This window comes from Hesperophylax consimilis, chromosome 14 (genome assembly GCF_061612785.1).
Source record: "Hesperophylax consimilis isolate HC1 chromosome 14, BYU_Hcon_1.0, whole genome shotgun sequence".
Classification (NCBI taxonomy): Eukaryota; Metazoa; Arthropoda; class Insecta; order Trichoptera; family Limnephilidae; genus Hesperophylax; species Hesperophylax consimilis.
This window is the reverse complement of record NC_142849.1, coordinates 12,814,056-12,829,669: the sequence shown is the minus strand read 5'-3', so window position 1 is coordinate 12,829,669 and position 15,614 is coordinate 12,814,056. Positions and strand designations below refer to the sequence as shown.

General features: G+C 34.5%; 2 protein-coding genes across 2 annotated transcripts; one reads left to right on the top strand and one right to left on the bottom strand.

The window, feature by feature from the left end:
- Positions 1-47: 47 nt before the first annotated feature.
- Prp18 (pre-mRNA processing factor 18) lies at positions 48-4,489 on the top strand. Its single transcript, XM_089639521.1, has 7 exons — positions 48-262; positions 643-760; positions 915-1,093; positions 1,490-1,573; positions 1,743-1,877; positions 2,972-3,184; positions 4,158-4,489. The coding sequence occupies exons 1-7, from the start codon at positions 200-202 to the stop codon at positions 4,395-4,397; spliced, it is 1,032 nt and encodes a 343-aa protein (XP_089495647.1). The 5' UTR covers positions 48-199; the 3' UTR covers positions 4,398-4,489.
- Positions 4,490-8,313: 3,824 nt separating this feature from the next.
- Positions 8,314-15,571, bottom strand: P5cr (Pyrroline 5-carboyxlate reductase). Its single transcript, XM_089639231.1, has 5 exons — positions 15,403-15,571; positions 14,021-14,280; positions 12,800-13,018; positions 8,958-9,169; positions 8,314-8,495 (listed from the first exon to the last, which is right to left on the bottom strand). The coding sequence occupies exons 1-5, from the start codon at positions 15,482-15,484 to the stop codon at positions 8,426-8,428; spliced, it is 843 nt and encodes a 280-aa protein (XP_089495357.1). The 5' UTR covers positions 15,485-15,571; the 3' UTR covers positions 8,314-8,425.
- Positions 15,572-15,614: the final 43 nt, after the last annotated feature.

The following is a 15,614-nucleotide window of genomic DNA, read 5'->3' as shown; positions in this document are numbered from 1 at the left end:
GGCTATGGTGACATTTTGTTATACTGGCAACATGAATTCATCCATAGAAAATAGAAAAATCAGATTAATAAAAGCAAATGTCAAAATTGACGCAACTACACAAACATCAAAATAAATTGAAACTAAATCGAGTTGTTTATAGTTAAGTAATAAGTTTAACCTTCTGTGCCGTACGCTTTCGAAGGTTATTTAATCTGCGATGGAGGCATTGAGGGCTGAAATAGCTAACAAAAGAAAGTTACTCCAGGAGAGTAATTTGTTGGTTAGTATTATTATATTTCAATTTACATTACCTCCGACGTAGAGAGATTTAATTCCTTCCAGTCAATTTAAAATATGGTAATTATTTCACTAAACAAGAAATATGCATTATAATTCCATGTTTATTCATAGTTCAAAATTTAACTTATAAAACGATCCCTTTGCCGCCATTTTTTACTTTTTGTATGGAGTGCACTTCCGAGAGTTTCGTTTCAATCTAAATACGCATAAATTGCTTGATTAACCCAAACTAGGAACTTAATAACCTATCTTGTGCATGCAAGTAATTGTTGAAACAAAGTGTAATTTCCATAATCTGCGGTTAGTGAAATATTTATCTAAAATATGAGACACGCAATGGTATCTATTTAACTTTTTCAGAAAGACAATAAGAAGTACTTCAAGAGGAGTGATTTACTGTTAGGACAGCAAGAGTTAAAAGACAGTGAAGAATTTGCTGCAAAAGAAGAGAAAGAGGCTCGTAAACCCGAAGTTAAAGGTATTTTATTATTTCATTTTGTCATCATCTTCAAAACTTATCTCTTACCCAAGGATTATGAAAAAGAACGAAAAAAATAATGTTTGTACTTAAATTTAAACTAATCCAAAGCCTCGAAATTTTAATATTTATTTTTACAACATTTCTTTTTTAGAAATTGCCATAACAAATAATGTGGAAGAAGTGCAAGAAAACAATATAACTTTACCGAGAGGAGAAGTGATGAAGCGGTTAAGAGATAGAGGTCACCCTATTCTACTTTACGGGGAGAGTGAGCAGCAAGCCTTCAAGCGACTTCGCAGAATAGAAATTCAAGAACCAGAAGCGAATAGGGTAACTTTAATAATAAATTAACCTTTCCGGGAGTATGGACGCCAATGAACAACAGTACACACTTTCGCCAAAGGAGTATCGACGCCTATGGATGACAGGGGTTGCATATTCAATGCATATTCTGTAAATATGCATCGTATTGCCATCTATGGGCGTATTCCTGTAACTTTACACCAATTTTAAACACTACATCATTATCAACAGAGATATCAGCTGTTATTTATTTTGCATACTATCATAAAATTTAATCAAAAAATATTTTTTTTATTTATGTAAAAAAAAACTCACTCCCCAGAGCACAACCAGCATTACGTAACTTACTCCCGGAAAGGTTAAACACTGTATTAAAATTTTTTTAATTTTCCTGTATTTTAATTGCATTTTTTTCTATTTCAGGGTTTTAGAAATGATTTTCAAGAGGCCATGGAAAAAGTGGACCAGGCATATTTGGATGAAATTCTAGCCTTTGCAGGAGCTGAAGTAAGTATGAGATATTATAATGACACAATATTTATAATTTTTTTAACATATATCTGTTATTCAATAAATATTTTTCATTCAAATGCGGTGGAACTTGACTTATTAGAAAATCGTATTTTGTTATCATGCCAAACAATTATTCATAATTACATGTATTTATTTAACGCAGGGATCAAATGAAAAATCAGCAAAAGATGAATCAATGGATGATACAATCACTTACGATACTATTCAGGAAATGGCAGAAAAAATGGGTAAAGGAGATCGGGAACATGACATGAACGTTATAGAAATTTTACTCAAGGTAATAACAAACATACATACATATTATTGTCTCACAAAATTAACACAAAATGTGTAACAAACACACTTACATATTGGTAATTTTTTATTATTTAAACATTGGTCATGTGTGATAAAGATGGACACTCAAAGAATATGTTTGTATGTACAAAATAGATATAGGACCGGGCAGTGTTTAGACCCTCAAAAGTTGTGTTGAATGATACATTATACATAATGGGTAAGATTGAATTAAAATACGCTTACTGCTTGCACTAAGACAAATATGGAACGCTGTATGAGACGACCTACTTGTCCTTAAACCTAAGTGTTGCAAAGTGTGCGAACTCATGTTCCCTAATGGACTCTAAGGGACTTCAAATCTTCGGTATTTGTAATCAGAAATTGCCGCCAGTGTATTTCACTTTTGAAATGTACCTAGTATGTAATACAGGTGTAACAAATTCATCAATGGGGTACCTTCTGCAATTTATTTTTTCCATTAAGTTACATTTGTAAAATAATTTAATAAATAATACTGCTATGTGAGCATTCGCAAAAACATCTCGAGACTACACTGAAGTCATCGCTGAAAGTATCGCGAAACTGTATAAATTCACCGCGCACAAGTGCCAATGAGTGAATGTTGTAGTGCTAACATTGTAAATAAGTATTCCTAAACAAATATTTTTTCCATATACATTGGATTACGCATAATCAAAGTGGAGCAAAATACACTTACCTTCAAGGCGCTTCACGCATGCGTCGATAAAGCACGAGATGAGTTGTATATCTGTACTGCTCTAACACGTGATTTGCCGTTCAGAGCGTATCCGTCTCGCTCTTGTCACCGTTTCAGCTGGCCGAGCTGTCTCTATACGGCCCGATGCTGTCTCTGTAGTGCGGTAAAACAAAGTTTTGGGCATATCAGAATATGCATGACCAGTTTGCGCTTGTGTGGGAGTTTTCTACTAGAAGATCGCTCAAATAATCATCTGGCAGCAATTGTGACTGGAGTATACATTCTTATTTGATTCTCTTGATTGTGACATATTCTTCATTGCTAACTATGAGTTTTATTTAGTTCTTTCTAATATAATTTTTTATGCATTCCAGTTCCTTCTAAAACTATGGGGCACCCAGCTGAATTCGGCCAGCAGCATAGACAAGATGGCCACCCGCCACAAGATGACCCGAGCCACCTTCACCCAGACGCAGGTGTACCTGAAGCCACTGCTCAGGAAACTGCGAAATAAATCCCTGCCAGAAGACATCAGCGATAGTTTGTGTGAAATAACCAAGCATCTACTCAACAGGAACTATATTATGGTAAGATTATTTAAGTAAAAACAGTTTCTCAATATAATCTGGTCTCTTCTCAAAAAGCCTTCTATTGACATACTCAGTGTAACTTTAAATTACTAGATCAGCCATGCGAACTCCATAGGATCCAGAATTAAGTTTTGGCTTACCAGAGGCTGGGCATATTGAACAGAGCCCACAAATAATATCATCAAAAATTTGGTTTGTATGTCTGTGTTTGTAATGCTGGTTCAATGAACTCGGATATATTTTTTTTTTTGTAATTTTAAAAATTGGTGAAGAACTCTTTTTAACAGAAAATTATTTTAGTTGTGATTTTCAAAATTGGAGCTGATGTGTCAAAAATTCAGACATGCGACAGAGTACCTTCCCATAATATAATATTTCTTTTACAGAAAACTATTTTTTGTATATTTGAATTGCGCATTTCTTTTCTTTAAATTTCTTAGGGTTTAAATTGACATAGTCAGATTTTGTGGTGTTTCTAGGGTCTGCTGTTTTTATAGCTAACATCAATCCGGCAATTATAATATCCCACGATTTTTCACTAATGTGCTTTTTCACTAATTATATATTACAAATGCTGACCTTTAATAAGTGCGCTTTCCTGTTATACGGTTCCCCTCGAAAGTTTTCAATTTAAAATGCAGCACAAAAATAGTATGTATTGAGTATGCCACTGGCCATCTTTTATTGATACAGGCCGTTCTGTAGAAAATGAACTGACAAGTTAAAGAGACCTGTTTTCGACCTTTGGCACTGGGTTTAGCAGGGTTCGGTACTAATCCCTGCTACTAACCTGTACATACTAACCCAGTGCAAAAGTGAAAGAAACAGGTCCCAGCTCCCAGCGGAAACAGGTCTCTTTCTACTGTTACATTTCAATACTTTTTCTACTAAACTTGGGTTGCTTTGTCATGTGGAAATCTTGTATCTGATGGTGGTCAGTTTTGTCATATTTAACTCTTTTCTTTTCCAGGCAAGTGATGCATACCTCCAAATGGCGATAGGCAACGCCCCCTGGCCCATCGGAGTGACCATGGTGGGAATCCACGCCAGAACTGGACGTGAGAAGATCTTCTCCAAGAATGTGGCCCACGTGATGAACGATGAAACGCAGAGAAAATACATTCAGGCACTCAAGAGGCTGATGACGAAATGCCAAGAATATTTCCCCACGGATCCTTCTAGATGTGTAGAATATACCCCTCAAACCTGATCACTGCACAATCTGTATGAAGAGTTGAAATGTGTACAAAATGTTGGTCATAATACATTAATTTATCATTACAATAAAACCATTTTTAATAATCTCTTCTTTATTATGGTGATAAAACCAATCTCTTCTGTATTGCTTTATTTCGTACTTCATACATATTCAAACATTTAACCAATACACCACTCAACAAATCAGCTTAGACATTCACCGTGTTATCCGTGGGCTCGATTTTGAAATTTTAATTTATCTTAAGGGGCCGTTCAAGTATTACGTAAGCAGATTTATTACAATTATTTACCCCCTCTTCCCCCTTGTCACCAAAAGTAAGCAAAGCTCTTACCCCCCCCCCTCCCATGCTTACGTAAAAATTGGTACCTATATGCATTTTTCTGTTAATGTATTCTGTTTTTTTATTGATTCATAAGCAGCACTTATAAAATAGACTTAGGATAGAGGACTTTAATGCACATAATATTCATTTAAACAAACTTTATTGACACAGTGGGAATCCTCGAATATGTATTCGGTTTTCAAACACAGACAATGAATGTGTGGGTTGCCAATGTGTAAAAAAAAAATAACTACTGCTGAGCAGTGCTGACGTAATCACTATCTCGACCCCCCACCCCCCCATGTCATCAAAAATAAGCAAAGCAAAGACCCCCCTGCCCCCCTATAGTGCTTACATAATACTTGAACGGCCCCTAAATCGTGAATTTTTAATTACAATAACATTAACATATTGTAAGAACTGTGAACCAATCACGTACTATAATGAAGGTCATAATTTATGATAATAACAATATTACACGTAAGCGTCAGTTGCACTGTGAGCTTGACTTTCCAAATCAGCCGCGGGGAAAACGTTATTAAGGCAGTAAAACATTATTAACTGTTACATATTTGCAATATACAATGGAATACCTAATAACAATACTTATTGTCTGCTTTGAAACTAAACAAGCTTATCTATTTAGCCTATGTCTGATAAAGAAAACAATTGAGCTAGAAATTAGAGAGATTGAAAGATCACTAAAAATTATGAGTTTTTCAATTAGAAGCTCGATTGTATTCTTATTTTGAGAGAAGAAACGAAGAAACTTATTTTAAATTTAAAACAACTCATGAGAAATCAAATATAATACTAATAAAGGAACAATTATTAAATATTCATAAACATCAAAAGACTCTAATACCCGCAATAATAATTTTAAACATATTATGAGATTCATAAATAATAAAAAAAATACTGAATGAAAAAACATACACTTAGGACGGGTTGTTTCGGAAAATTTGAACAATTCATCAAGTTTCAACATTCATTTTCCAGTTCTGTGAAAGATTTTTTCAAGTTCTTTTTTAATTTCAGTTTTGTCAAGCAACTAGCCAATAATGATATAATAACAGAACTTGATTAGGACTTTTACAGAACCCGGAAATGAACGTTGAAATTTGATGAATTGTTGAAATTCTCCGAAACAACCCGTCCTTAGTAAGACACCACTTTATTTTTGAATTAATAACAATAGCCAACCGGGTTTCGCTTGTCCCAAGCTTCATCAGGACTAAATATCAACTAAAGCAAATTAGATACAGGCACATATAAATATAGGTAAATGAAAACAATGAGTGAAAGAGATACAAAACAGATAGAAAGAGATGCAAATAGAAAATGTGGAGACAAATTATTAAGGATGATGAGGAGGGTGGGGGGGAAGGAAATAACAGTTTCAGCGGCGGAATAAATTTAATATGGGACTATCAGATAAATTAATTTGGTTATTTATTATATTTAAATTATTATTAACTGCTTTTTTATTTCAAGGGCTTCTAAGTTGTTTAATCTAATTCCAGATCCATTTTTATGCAATATTTTAGTTCCCGAGATTTTATCGAATGAATGATTAGATTCTATTAAATGATTCGCGAATTCTGAAAAGGCATTATTGTTTAAACATCGTAAATGTTCTTTTACTCTTAAGTTGACATTCCGGGCCGTTTTTCCGATATAAAAAGCAGAACAATCATTACAATTAAGTTTATATATGCCCGAGTGGCTTAGTTTATCATCTTTATCTTTAGTATTAATTAAGTATTTACTTAAATTATTATTAGTGTAAAAAGCGGGTTTTATTTCAGATGGGAATTTTTTAACGCTTAAAGAAGAAAAGTTATTTGTATACAGAACTCTACGCCATTGGAATGTTTGATTTATATTTATATTATTAGGGTTATAAGATTTGTTAAATAGGAATTTATTTGATGCTATTTGTTTCAATTTTTTATTAAGAATATTGTCTATTAGTTTTGTATCATACCCGTTGTTTAAAGCGATTTGTTTAATGATGGATAATTCGTTGCAAAAATTATTATTATTCAACGGAACGGTAACCAATCTATGAATCATGGAGTGAAATGCTGAATGTTTGAATTCTTTAGACAAGTGAGAATTATTCAGTAAATTAGAAATTAGGGTTTTGCTTTCAGTGAATGTAGTCAACTTATTCCCTAATGTACCTGTCAGGTAAAGATTTAGCTAATGATTTATCTCGTCTTTTTAATATTTGTTTGAATCAAAATTTCTTCCAATACAATAATGTTATTTACCAGCAGAGAGAGGGACTAGCAATTGGCGCTCCTACAAGCCCCCTTATCGCTGACATCTTTATGAATAACTTAGAAAACAATATTTTTGCTTCAAATTCACCTCTCTTAAAGAATATTTTACTATGGAGAAGATATGTTGACGATGTTTTTTGCATTTGGACAGGCACTGAAAGACAATTAAACTCTTTTCTTAAAATATTAAACTCCTTTCACAAACAAATTCAATTCACTGTAGAATTAGGTACAAACTTAACCTTGAATTTTCTAGACCTAACTTTAAGTATAATTAACAATAAATTTGAATTTAATATCTATCGTAAGCCCACGTATACTGATATTACAATTCACAATTCATCCAACCATCCTATATCCCACAAACATTCAGCATTTCACTCCATGATTCATAGATTGGTTACCGTTCCGTTGAATAATAATAATTTTTGCAACGAATTATCCATCATTAAACAAATCGCTTTAAACAACGGGTATGATACAAAACTAATAGACAATATTCTTAATAAAAAATTGAAACAAATAGCATCAAATAAATTCCTATTTAACAAATCTTATAACCCTAATAATATAAATATAAATCAAACATTCCAATGGCGTAGAGTTCTGTATACAAATAACTTTTCTTCTTTAAGCGTTAAAAAATTCCCATCTGAAATAAAACCCGCTTTTTACACTAATAATAATTTAAGTAAATACTTAATTAATACTAAAGATAAAGATGATAAACTAAGCCACTCGGGCATATATAAACTTAATTGTAATGATTGTTCTGCTTTTTATATCGGAAAAACGGCCCGGAATGTCAACTTAAGAGTAAAAGAACATTTACGATGTTTAAACAATAATGCCTTTTCAGAATTCGCGAATCATTTAATAGAATCTAATCATTCATTCGATAAAATCTCGGGAACTAAAATATTGCATAAAAATGGATCTGGAATTAGATTAAACAACTTAGAAGCCCTTGAAATAAAAAAAGCAGTTAATAATAATTTAAATATAATAAATAACCAAATTAATTTATCTGATAGTCCCATATTAAATTTATTCCGCCGCTGAAACTGTTATTTCCTTCCCCCCCACCCTCCTCATCATCCTTAATAATTTGTCTCCACATTTTCTATTTGCATCTCTTTCTATCTGTTTTGTATCTCTTTCACTCATTGTTTTCATTTACCTATATTTATATGTGCCTGTATCTAATTTGCTTTAGTTGATATTTAGTCCTGATGAAGCTTGGGACAAGCGAAACCCGGTTGGCTATTGTTATTAATTCAAAAATAAAGTGGTGTCTTACTAAGTGTATGTTTTTTCATTCAATATGTCACACCCCAAAGTATTTGCTTCCTTCGAAAAAAAAAAAAATACTGTGTACTTGGAAATGAGTTTATGGAACTCTACGAGATTCATTCATTTAGTTTCCCCATAGCGGTAGATTTCTCTACCGCGGCTTGCACAGCGCTGATGTAGGATGCTCTGAAATAGAAAACAATTATTAATACTATCAAATAAACATAGCAGTTTAAAAAAATGAGTTTGCATATCAGTAATATTTTATGTACATCAAGAACGCGATGAAAAGGTTAAGTAAAATTAATACTTTATTTCAAATCACAAAACGTATTATTTGTTTAATTTAATCTGATTACGGCAAGCCACAATATATCTAGCCACAAAGTGTTTTTTACGAACATGTTACGAAAACACAGTTAAAAGTATAAATCATTCCATTATTCTTGTACCTTAAGATGCTTCACTTCCACAAAAACCAAAATTGTTACATTCAAAAATCAATTCCTGAACTCTATTATCTAAATATGATAAAGCACCATAATTAACATAGTTTTGCTGCCAAGACCTCCGTTGTAATCTATACCTCTTTCTCACATAACAATACGTGTGACAGCGGGATGTCTTTATCATAATTCTCTTTCTCACCTGACCCCTCCTTTCTCCAACTCGTACATCCCGCAAATAGTGGAGCCTCCGGGTGAGCAGACTTCATCCTTGAGTTGTCCGGGATGTTTCCCCGTCTCCAGAACCATCTGTGCCGCTCCCATAACTGTCTGCGCAGCAAACTTGGTCGCCATTGCTCTCGGCAGACCTTGCTTCACTCCGCCATCAGACAGGGCTTCAATCATAAGATATACCTGGGGATATACATATTGATAAGTTCATTGGAGAATATCTGGGGATTAATGCTAGAAGTGCATAAGTCAGTTTTTGGTAAATTAATTTAGGTACCAGAAAGTACTCTAAAACGGTAACCGGACACAGTGTTTTGATTTGTCACTGTCCTGGGTTAACGTGGAACCTTTAAAAGTCCCTTATTTAAACGCTATGAGTACCTTCATCATGTGCTTGAGATTGGAGGAAATTATAGCTCGTCTAATGACAAGAGAAAATCTAAATAAAGACTTAGGACGGGTTGTTTCGGAGTATTTGAACAATTCATCAAATTTCAACGTTCATTTCTGGGATCTGTGAAAGTCCAATTCAAGTTCTGTTATTATATCATTATAGGCTAGTTGCTTGACAAACTGAAATAAAAACAGAACTTAAAAAAATCTTTCACAGAACTTGAAAATGAACGTTGAAATTTGATGAATTGTTCAAATACTCCGAAACAACCCGTCCTTAGTGTTTATCAGAGGCGGCTCTAGGGATTCAGTCGTGGTAGGTCATTTGAAAAAAATGTGTGACTAATCTTTATTTGATATTGTGAAAAATGCCCATATATTATTAACTATATCAATTTGTTATAGAGTTTTAGAGTCGCGGACTCTAAATAAATATTATGTTAATATAATAAATTGGAAATAAATACACAATCCATGTACTTACGGCAAATTATTTTTAAGATAGTTGTCCACAACATTAAAATAAATAAAATCAGTGTTTGATTCTATTTGACAATGATTTTTGGCGTTTTTTGTTTTGTTTCATTCTAAATCGATAACAACATAAATAATTATTCTAATCCTTTCCCGAACTATGCAATTGAAAAACAACCATTGTTCCACACACTACAAGCGTGTAAAATGAAAAAACGACATTTGTTTATGTCACCATCTCTGTAAAACATATAATATTCACCGTGTTGTCTCCCCCACGGTCATGACCTAAGCGTCCCTAAACTTTCTTCGGAAGCTAATTTTTACTTCGACGAAAAATATAGTGCCATCTCGTTTATTCTATGGCGCGCGTAGGGACAGAAGATGCCAAATTGGACATTCTTTAAATTGACCCAGCGAATCGTGTGGACTTGTGAATGAAAGCTTCTATTAGAGACAACAGATGTCACTGCTAGTCACTCGCCGCCGCCGCTGTTTCGCGTTACATTTTAAATGTTTTGATGCACATAATTGATTATTATATTTATTATTGTTGTCTTATAATTTTGGGGGGTCAAACACCAATTGACCTAAGGGAAGAACCGCCACTGGTGTTTATTGCACTAAGAAATCGATAAAACAATCTTCATTAAAATAGGCAGTTCTAGAATTAAGCCCTAAATATAATCCCTAAATATTCAGAGAACTATTAACAGGATGCAGCTACATCAGGAGACACTTGCAGTTGATTGGAATGGAAAGCATAAATAGCCATTGGAATGTGAAGAGAATGAAGCAACATCAATCTATCTTTGGTGCAAGTGTGGTGGATTAAGAAGAAAATACCTGTGGAACCGTGTTTTGGAAACAGGAGATATCGTCAAACTTCCAATGATAATGCTACTGAACTTTATTAAAGGAACCGGAGATGAGCTGGGACCTGTGTTCTAATGGGAGCTATAAAGATTTAAGCGTTTGCAATTTCTTATTCTCATTTCACGTGTGGCTTACTACATAGTATATTTTTCTATCCATGTGCTCTGTGTCCAAAATATCTAATTATCCCTGCCTTAAACATATTCACATAATACACAGTTCTCTCTCAGTAATCCGCCGCTCGATTATCTGACAACTACCATAATCAGCAGATATTATTACACAAATTCAAGCTCTACAATTCGCATATATTCGTATGTCGAATTCAGTAGTTCGCCGTGTGCCTAAAATCGAGCTCTAAGCTTTGTACATCAACGGGTTGGGTTAACTTAGGCCATCGTTGCATGGGTCGGTAAGGAATCGACATAAACTGAGTGATGGGAGACCCTGCGAAAAAATGTAGTGTTTTCTAAAGTAAGGTAACGGTCTGCAGCGCAGTCCAATGTGGGACATTTCTGCATAGGGTCTTACAGCATTTGGTTTACGTTGATTCCTAACTGATCTATGGGATGACGGCCTCACTAGCTTGCTCTCGATGACCATTTTACCATCATTAGGTTAAATTACGAAATATTTATATAACCGTTAGAGTGCTATCCAGCGCTATCGCGCTGCAGGAGTTGCTCAAAAATAATTGCTATGCTTCACTACGTGCTTTAAAGCGCATTTGTCGGTCCTCGGGAGAGCGCGTGTTATATTTGAGTGCGGTGTATTGCGGTTGGCGCGTGCCTTGGTAGCTGTATTTATTGTTTATCCTGTTAAAATAAATATAATTTACGTGAATCAATATTTTTCACCATGTTGGAGGTAAGTTCTATTACGGACGATATATCAAATGACAGCGACACTATACGGACGACGAGACTTTTGTTTGCAAAAGTTTTTTTTGTAAAAATGAACAAAATTTTTGGTATTCATCACTCCAACAAAAGTTTTCACAAAAAAATATTTATTTTTTTAAATTCCTGGACCTAGCGCTCCTTCTTCTGATGCAAAACCAACAGCCTATTTCAATTTATTTTTCACCTCATTACTTCTTGAAAATATTATCAAAGTAACCAATCGTTATGCTGCACAATTTTTGAACGTAGGAAATTTGAAATCAAATTCATGGGCAAGAGACTTGTGGATCCCCCCCCAATGCTTCGCTATTGCTAATGTCTTTCTCGGGCGCTTCTGACTTCTTCCACCATTCACTACTGTATACCACAATTATACTGTTAAAAAACTTAATTACATCGACTTTATTCCACTCTGTATCTCATTACGGTGCAGAGATATTGCATTAAGTATTCCTCGAGCATCCCCAACTTCTTCTGCAATTTAAACATCTCTAAACACTCCCGGCACTAATAACAACAAACTTTTAAATTTTCACCGATGTCGGTCAACTACTTTTCGAGTTGTGCGAGCACATACATCAGGCTGAATTTTTATATATAAGATGTTCCCGAACGTTCCGGGATGTTCTTGAATATTGTGAAATGCTCTCGAACATTCTGGACTGTTCTAGAAATTTTTTGAGGGCGAAACTTCCAGCCCTCACATCTTCAAAAGCACCCCCTTCAGGTAAAAACAGGAACCTTCTCCATGGATGGGAGATAGAGGGCTACAATACCATATAGCTCTCTTGATGATTTTAGCAGAACGCACATTGTACTCTTAATTTTATAATATATATTGAAAATGATTACATTTTTTGTAGTTGTAAATGGGTAATTTTTTTTTTTAAAGCATAAAATATCATTTTTTACTTGTTCAATTGCAAAAAGAATCATTAAAATTTGTAAAAGTTATTGCATTTTTATTTAATACCATAGTTTTTTTATCTAAAAACTGTTGTAATTTACAAACATACTTACAAAATAAGCGTAGCACCAAAACAGTTAAATTTTTAACATATTTTGTACGTATACACTATAATCCGCTGCTTTTACTAATTGGACACATGCCTGGTTTTTGGGATGGCAGATTAGTGAGAACGCACTGTATAAATATTTGATGACTTACAAAGGCCGGTCCACTGCCAGCCAGTCCTCCCACTGCATTGATCATGGTCTCAGGAACCCGCTGGTAAATCCCGGCGCAGGTCAATATCTTCTCAATGATCTCACAGTCCTTCTCGGTAGCTGACTTGTCAGGAGTGTAGACCGTGGCGCCAACGCCCAGAGTCATGGGAGTGTTGGGCATCGTACGGATAATCCGGGCGTTGGGAAACGGTGACAAAGCCTGAATTTAAACACAGCACTAATTTATGAAGGGAAATTGAAACTTTTGCATAATTAGTAAAGATATAGATAATGTTTATTAATAAAATAACAGTAAAGTTGCAGAATACTGATAAATGCTGAATATGCAATATCCATTAAATAACACTCACAACGGATTGTTTCACAGAATTTGAACAGTTCATCAAATTTCTAAGTTGATTTTCAAGTTCTGTGAAGGTTCTTTTTAATTGGTTTTATTATTTCAGTTTTGCGAAACAACTGGCAAATAATGATATAATAACAGAACATGAAAAGAACCTTCGCAGAACTTGAAAACCTCAAAACTTTGAATTTAATGAATTTGTGGCGATCGATACTTCTGGAATGTTCCGGAAGGACGGCCAATGTAAGATGCATTCAGCCTGGAACTCTGTACAGATGCGTCGAATTTTATACAGATAGCATTATGACGTTTTATTATTGCAACGCAATGAGCGCCCAACCACTCAATTTCATGTGTATTTTGACCAATCTGAAATTTGTCATAGTTTAAGTTTGAAGGTTAGGAAATAAGCGTAAATTGTAAAAATAACCCAAATTAAGAACCTAATATTCTACTTCATGCATTTTTTTTCCTTTTTCCCCAATGTAAATAGTCGTTTCTAGTAGTTATTAAGTTGAAACCTAGAGTTACTTAAAAATATATATGCATAGCGTGCAACGAAATTCTGTAACTTTGCCAAATATACTTATGCGCACAGATTCACTGAGCCAAATGGGAAAACACATCTGGGCATACTTTAACTGTCTGCTTTAAAAAGATTCTTTCTTCCTGTTAGAATTTTCCAAACGAAACTCACTGCTTGCTCTTTTTTCTTGTTGAATCATTAAAAAGTATGGAACAAACAACATGACATCTTTTTGGCAGTAAAAATACATATCACTATTTCAAAGTCGCATAGAAAATAGTGGGATTTACCAAGAAATTCCAGTTTACACTTAATTGAGCAATGGTTCTAACCTGTTTTAAGACTTTGATACTAGTCCCTGCCAAAATTGATACAAACAGTTTATCTTTAGCAGGTTTTCCGGGACTTAAAGTACTTTGAGCACCTGCAATGGCGTCTTCCAGGAGATGAGGTTTAACGCATATGAAAATAACACTGCACTCGCTAACTACTTCTCCATTCTTAGTAGTCGTATTCGCTCCCAACATCTTCCAGTGATGGAGATTCTCGATATGAGGACCAGATACCCAGACCTGCGAAGGCTTGAATAATCCTGCAAAATAAAAGGAAACAATCGGATTACGATATCCACGCGTTTCGGCATTGACATAAATACAATGCTGCATTATGTTCAAATGAACAAAAAATATGGCACGTTCCAGTTTCTAGATTCATAGCGAATAACAAAATGCATGAAAAGAATAGCCAATATATATGAAATAGCTACATATAACAGCCTGCCTAGTGTAGAATGTGTGTACGGGTGAAACTGCTATATTATTATGAACCCCCGTCGTTTCTGTATGAGTGTAACTTGACATCAGCCGCGAGCTTAAGTGGCCTAAGTGAGCTTGTCCGTGGTGAGAATGAGGTCACAGGCAAGCGACGAGCATTTTTGTATGGATGTCCGCTAGATAAATAATCGCGTGACGTCATGCTCGGACAGCTCGCCGCGGATGTGCTCGCCCGCCAGTGGACCGCTTCAAGCCGAGCGAACAGAGTAGTAGAATAAGACGAACTGTCGCTAGGTTGTCCTTCATGCACTTACGCGCTTCTGCATTTGCTGTCTCACTTTATTTTATTCGACATTACCATTTTTGGGAGCAATAAATAATTGTATTTATTGAAATAATAAGTAATTTTTGAGTACATACGGATGGATAGTAACTCCATCAGATTTGGTTTTCGATCGAGAATGATTTGTGCACCTCTCAAAAACACAGGAAGCCATTGTTTTCACAAAAAGAGCCTACAGCAAGGTGTTTGTGACAGCTGGCGACAGCTTGTCTAACCAACGAACTTATGTGCGATACTAAATTAAGTAAAACTCTAAGTACGTCGACAGGACCAAGTTTAGTGAAACCACGCGCAATGTCTCAGTAACCTATCTTCTCTTTTAATTCATCTTGCCAAGTTTGCGGCTAATTTTAAAGTTACTATTCTAAAGAAAATTAATATGGTGATGTTTAAACTACATTTTAAAACATCAAACAGTTGTTTTGACGAAAAGATTAAACATTGTAAAATATGTGAAATATGAAATATAAAACATATGAAATCCTTATCAAAATAAACCATAAATCAACATGTTACCTACAAAAAGAGGGAAAGCAAACAACGATATAATAATAGGTAGGTAGGTAATGGCTAATGGTTAAAAGATATTTCTACAAACCTTTCTTGATGATAACTTCACCGATAGCTTTTGACATGTTTCCGCCCCCAATGAATCCAAGATTAAAGTCGTAAGATGTCATTTTATAGCTGCGTGCACGTCTATTTAATAACAAATTGAAGCTGTTTCAATGAATGATTTGACCAGCTTGCTTTTCTTTATTATGACATTTGTGTTAGAAAATGTCAAAATATAACTTTATCTTTACACTA

Bases quoted from the DNA above. Each gene is read 5' to 3' on its own strand.
- Prp18 (XM_089639521.1), top strand. From the start codon at position 200: ATGGAGGCATTGAGGGCTGAAATAGCTAACAAAAGAAAGTTACTCCAG. The intron at 1,094-1,489 runs GTAACTTTAATA...TTTCTATTTCAG, and splicing joins AAGAACCAGAAGCGAATAGG to GGTTTTAGAAATGATTTTCA. The intron at 3,185-4,157 runs GTAAGATTATTT...TTTCTTTTCCAG, and splicing joins TCAACAGGAACTATATTATG to GCAAGTGATGCATACCTCCA.
- P5cr (XM_089639231.1), bottom strand. From the start codon at position 15,484: ATGACATCTTACGACTTTAATCTTGGATTCATTGGGGGCGGAAACATG. The intron at 14,281-15,402 runs GTTTGTAGAAAT...TTTATTTTGCAG, and splicing joins TGAAGTTATCATCAAGAAAG to GATTATTCAAGCCTTCGCAG. The intron at 13,019-14,020 runs GTTAGAACCATT...GTTTAAATTCAG, and splicing joins GTATCAAAGTCTTAAAACAG to GCTTTGTCACCGTTTCCCAA.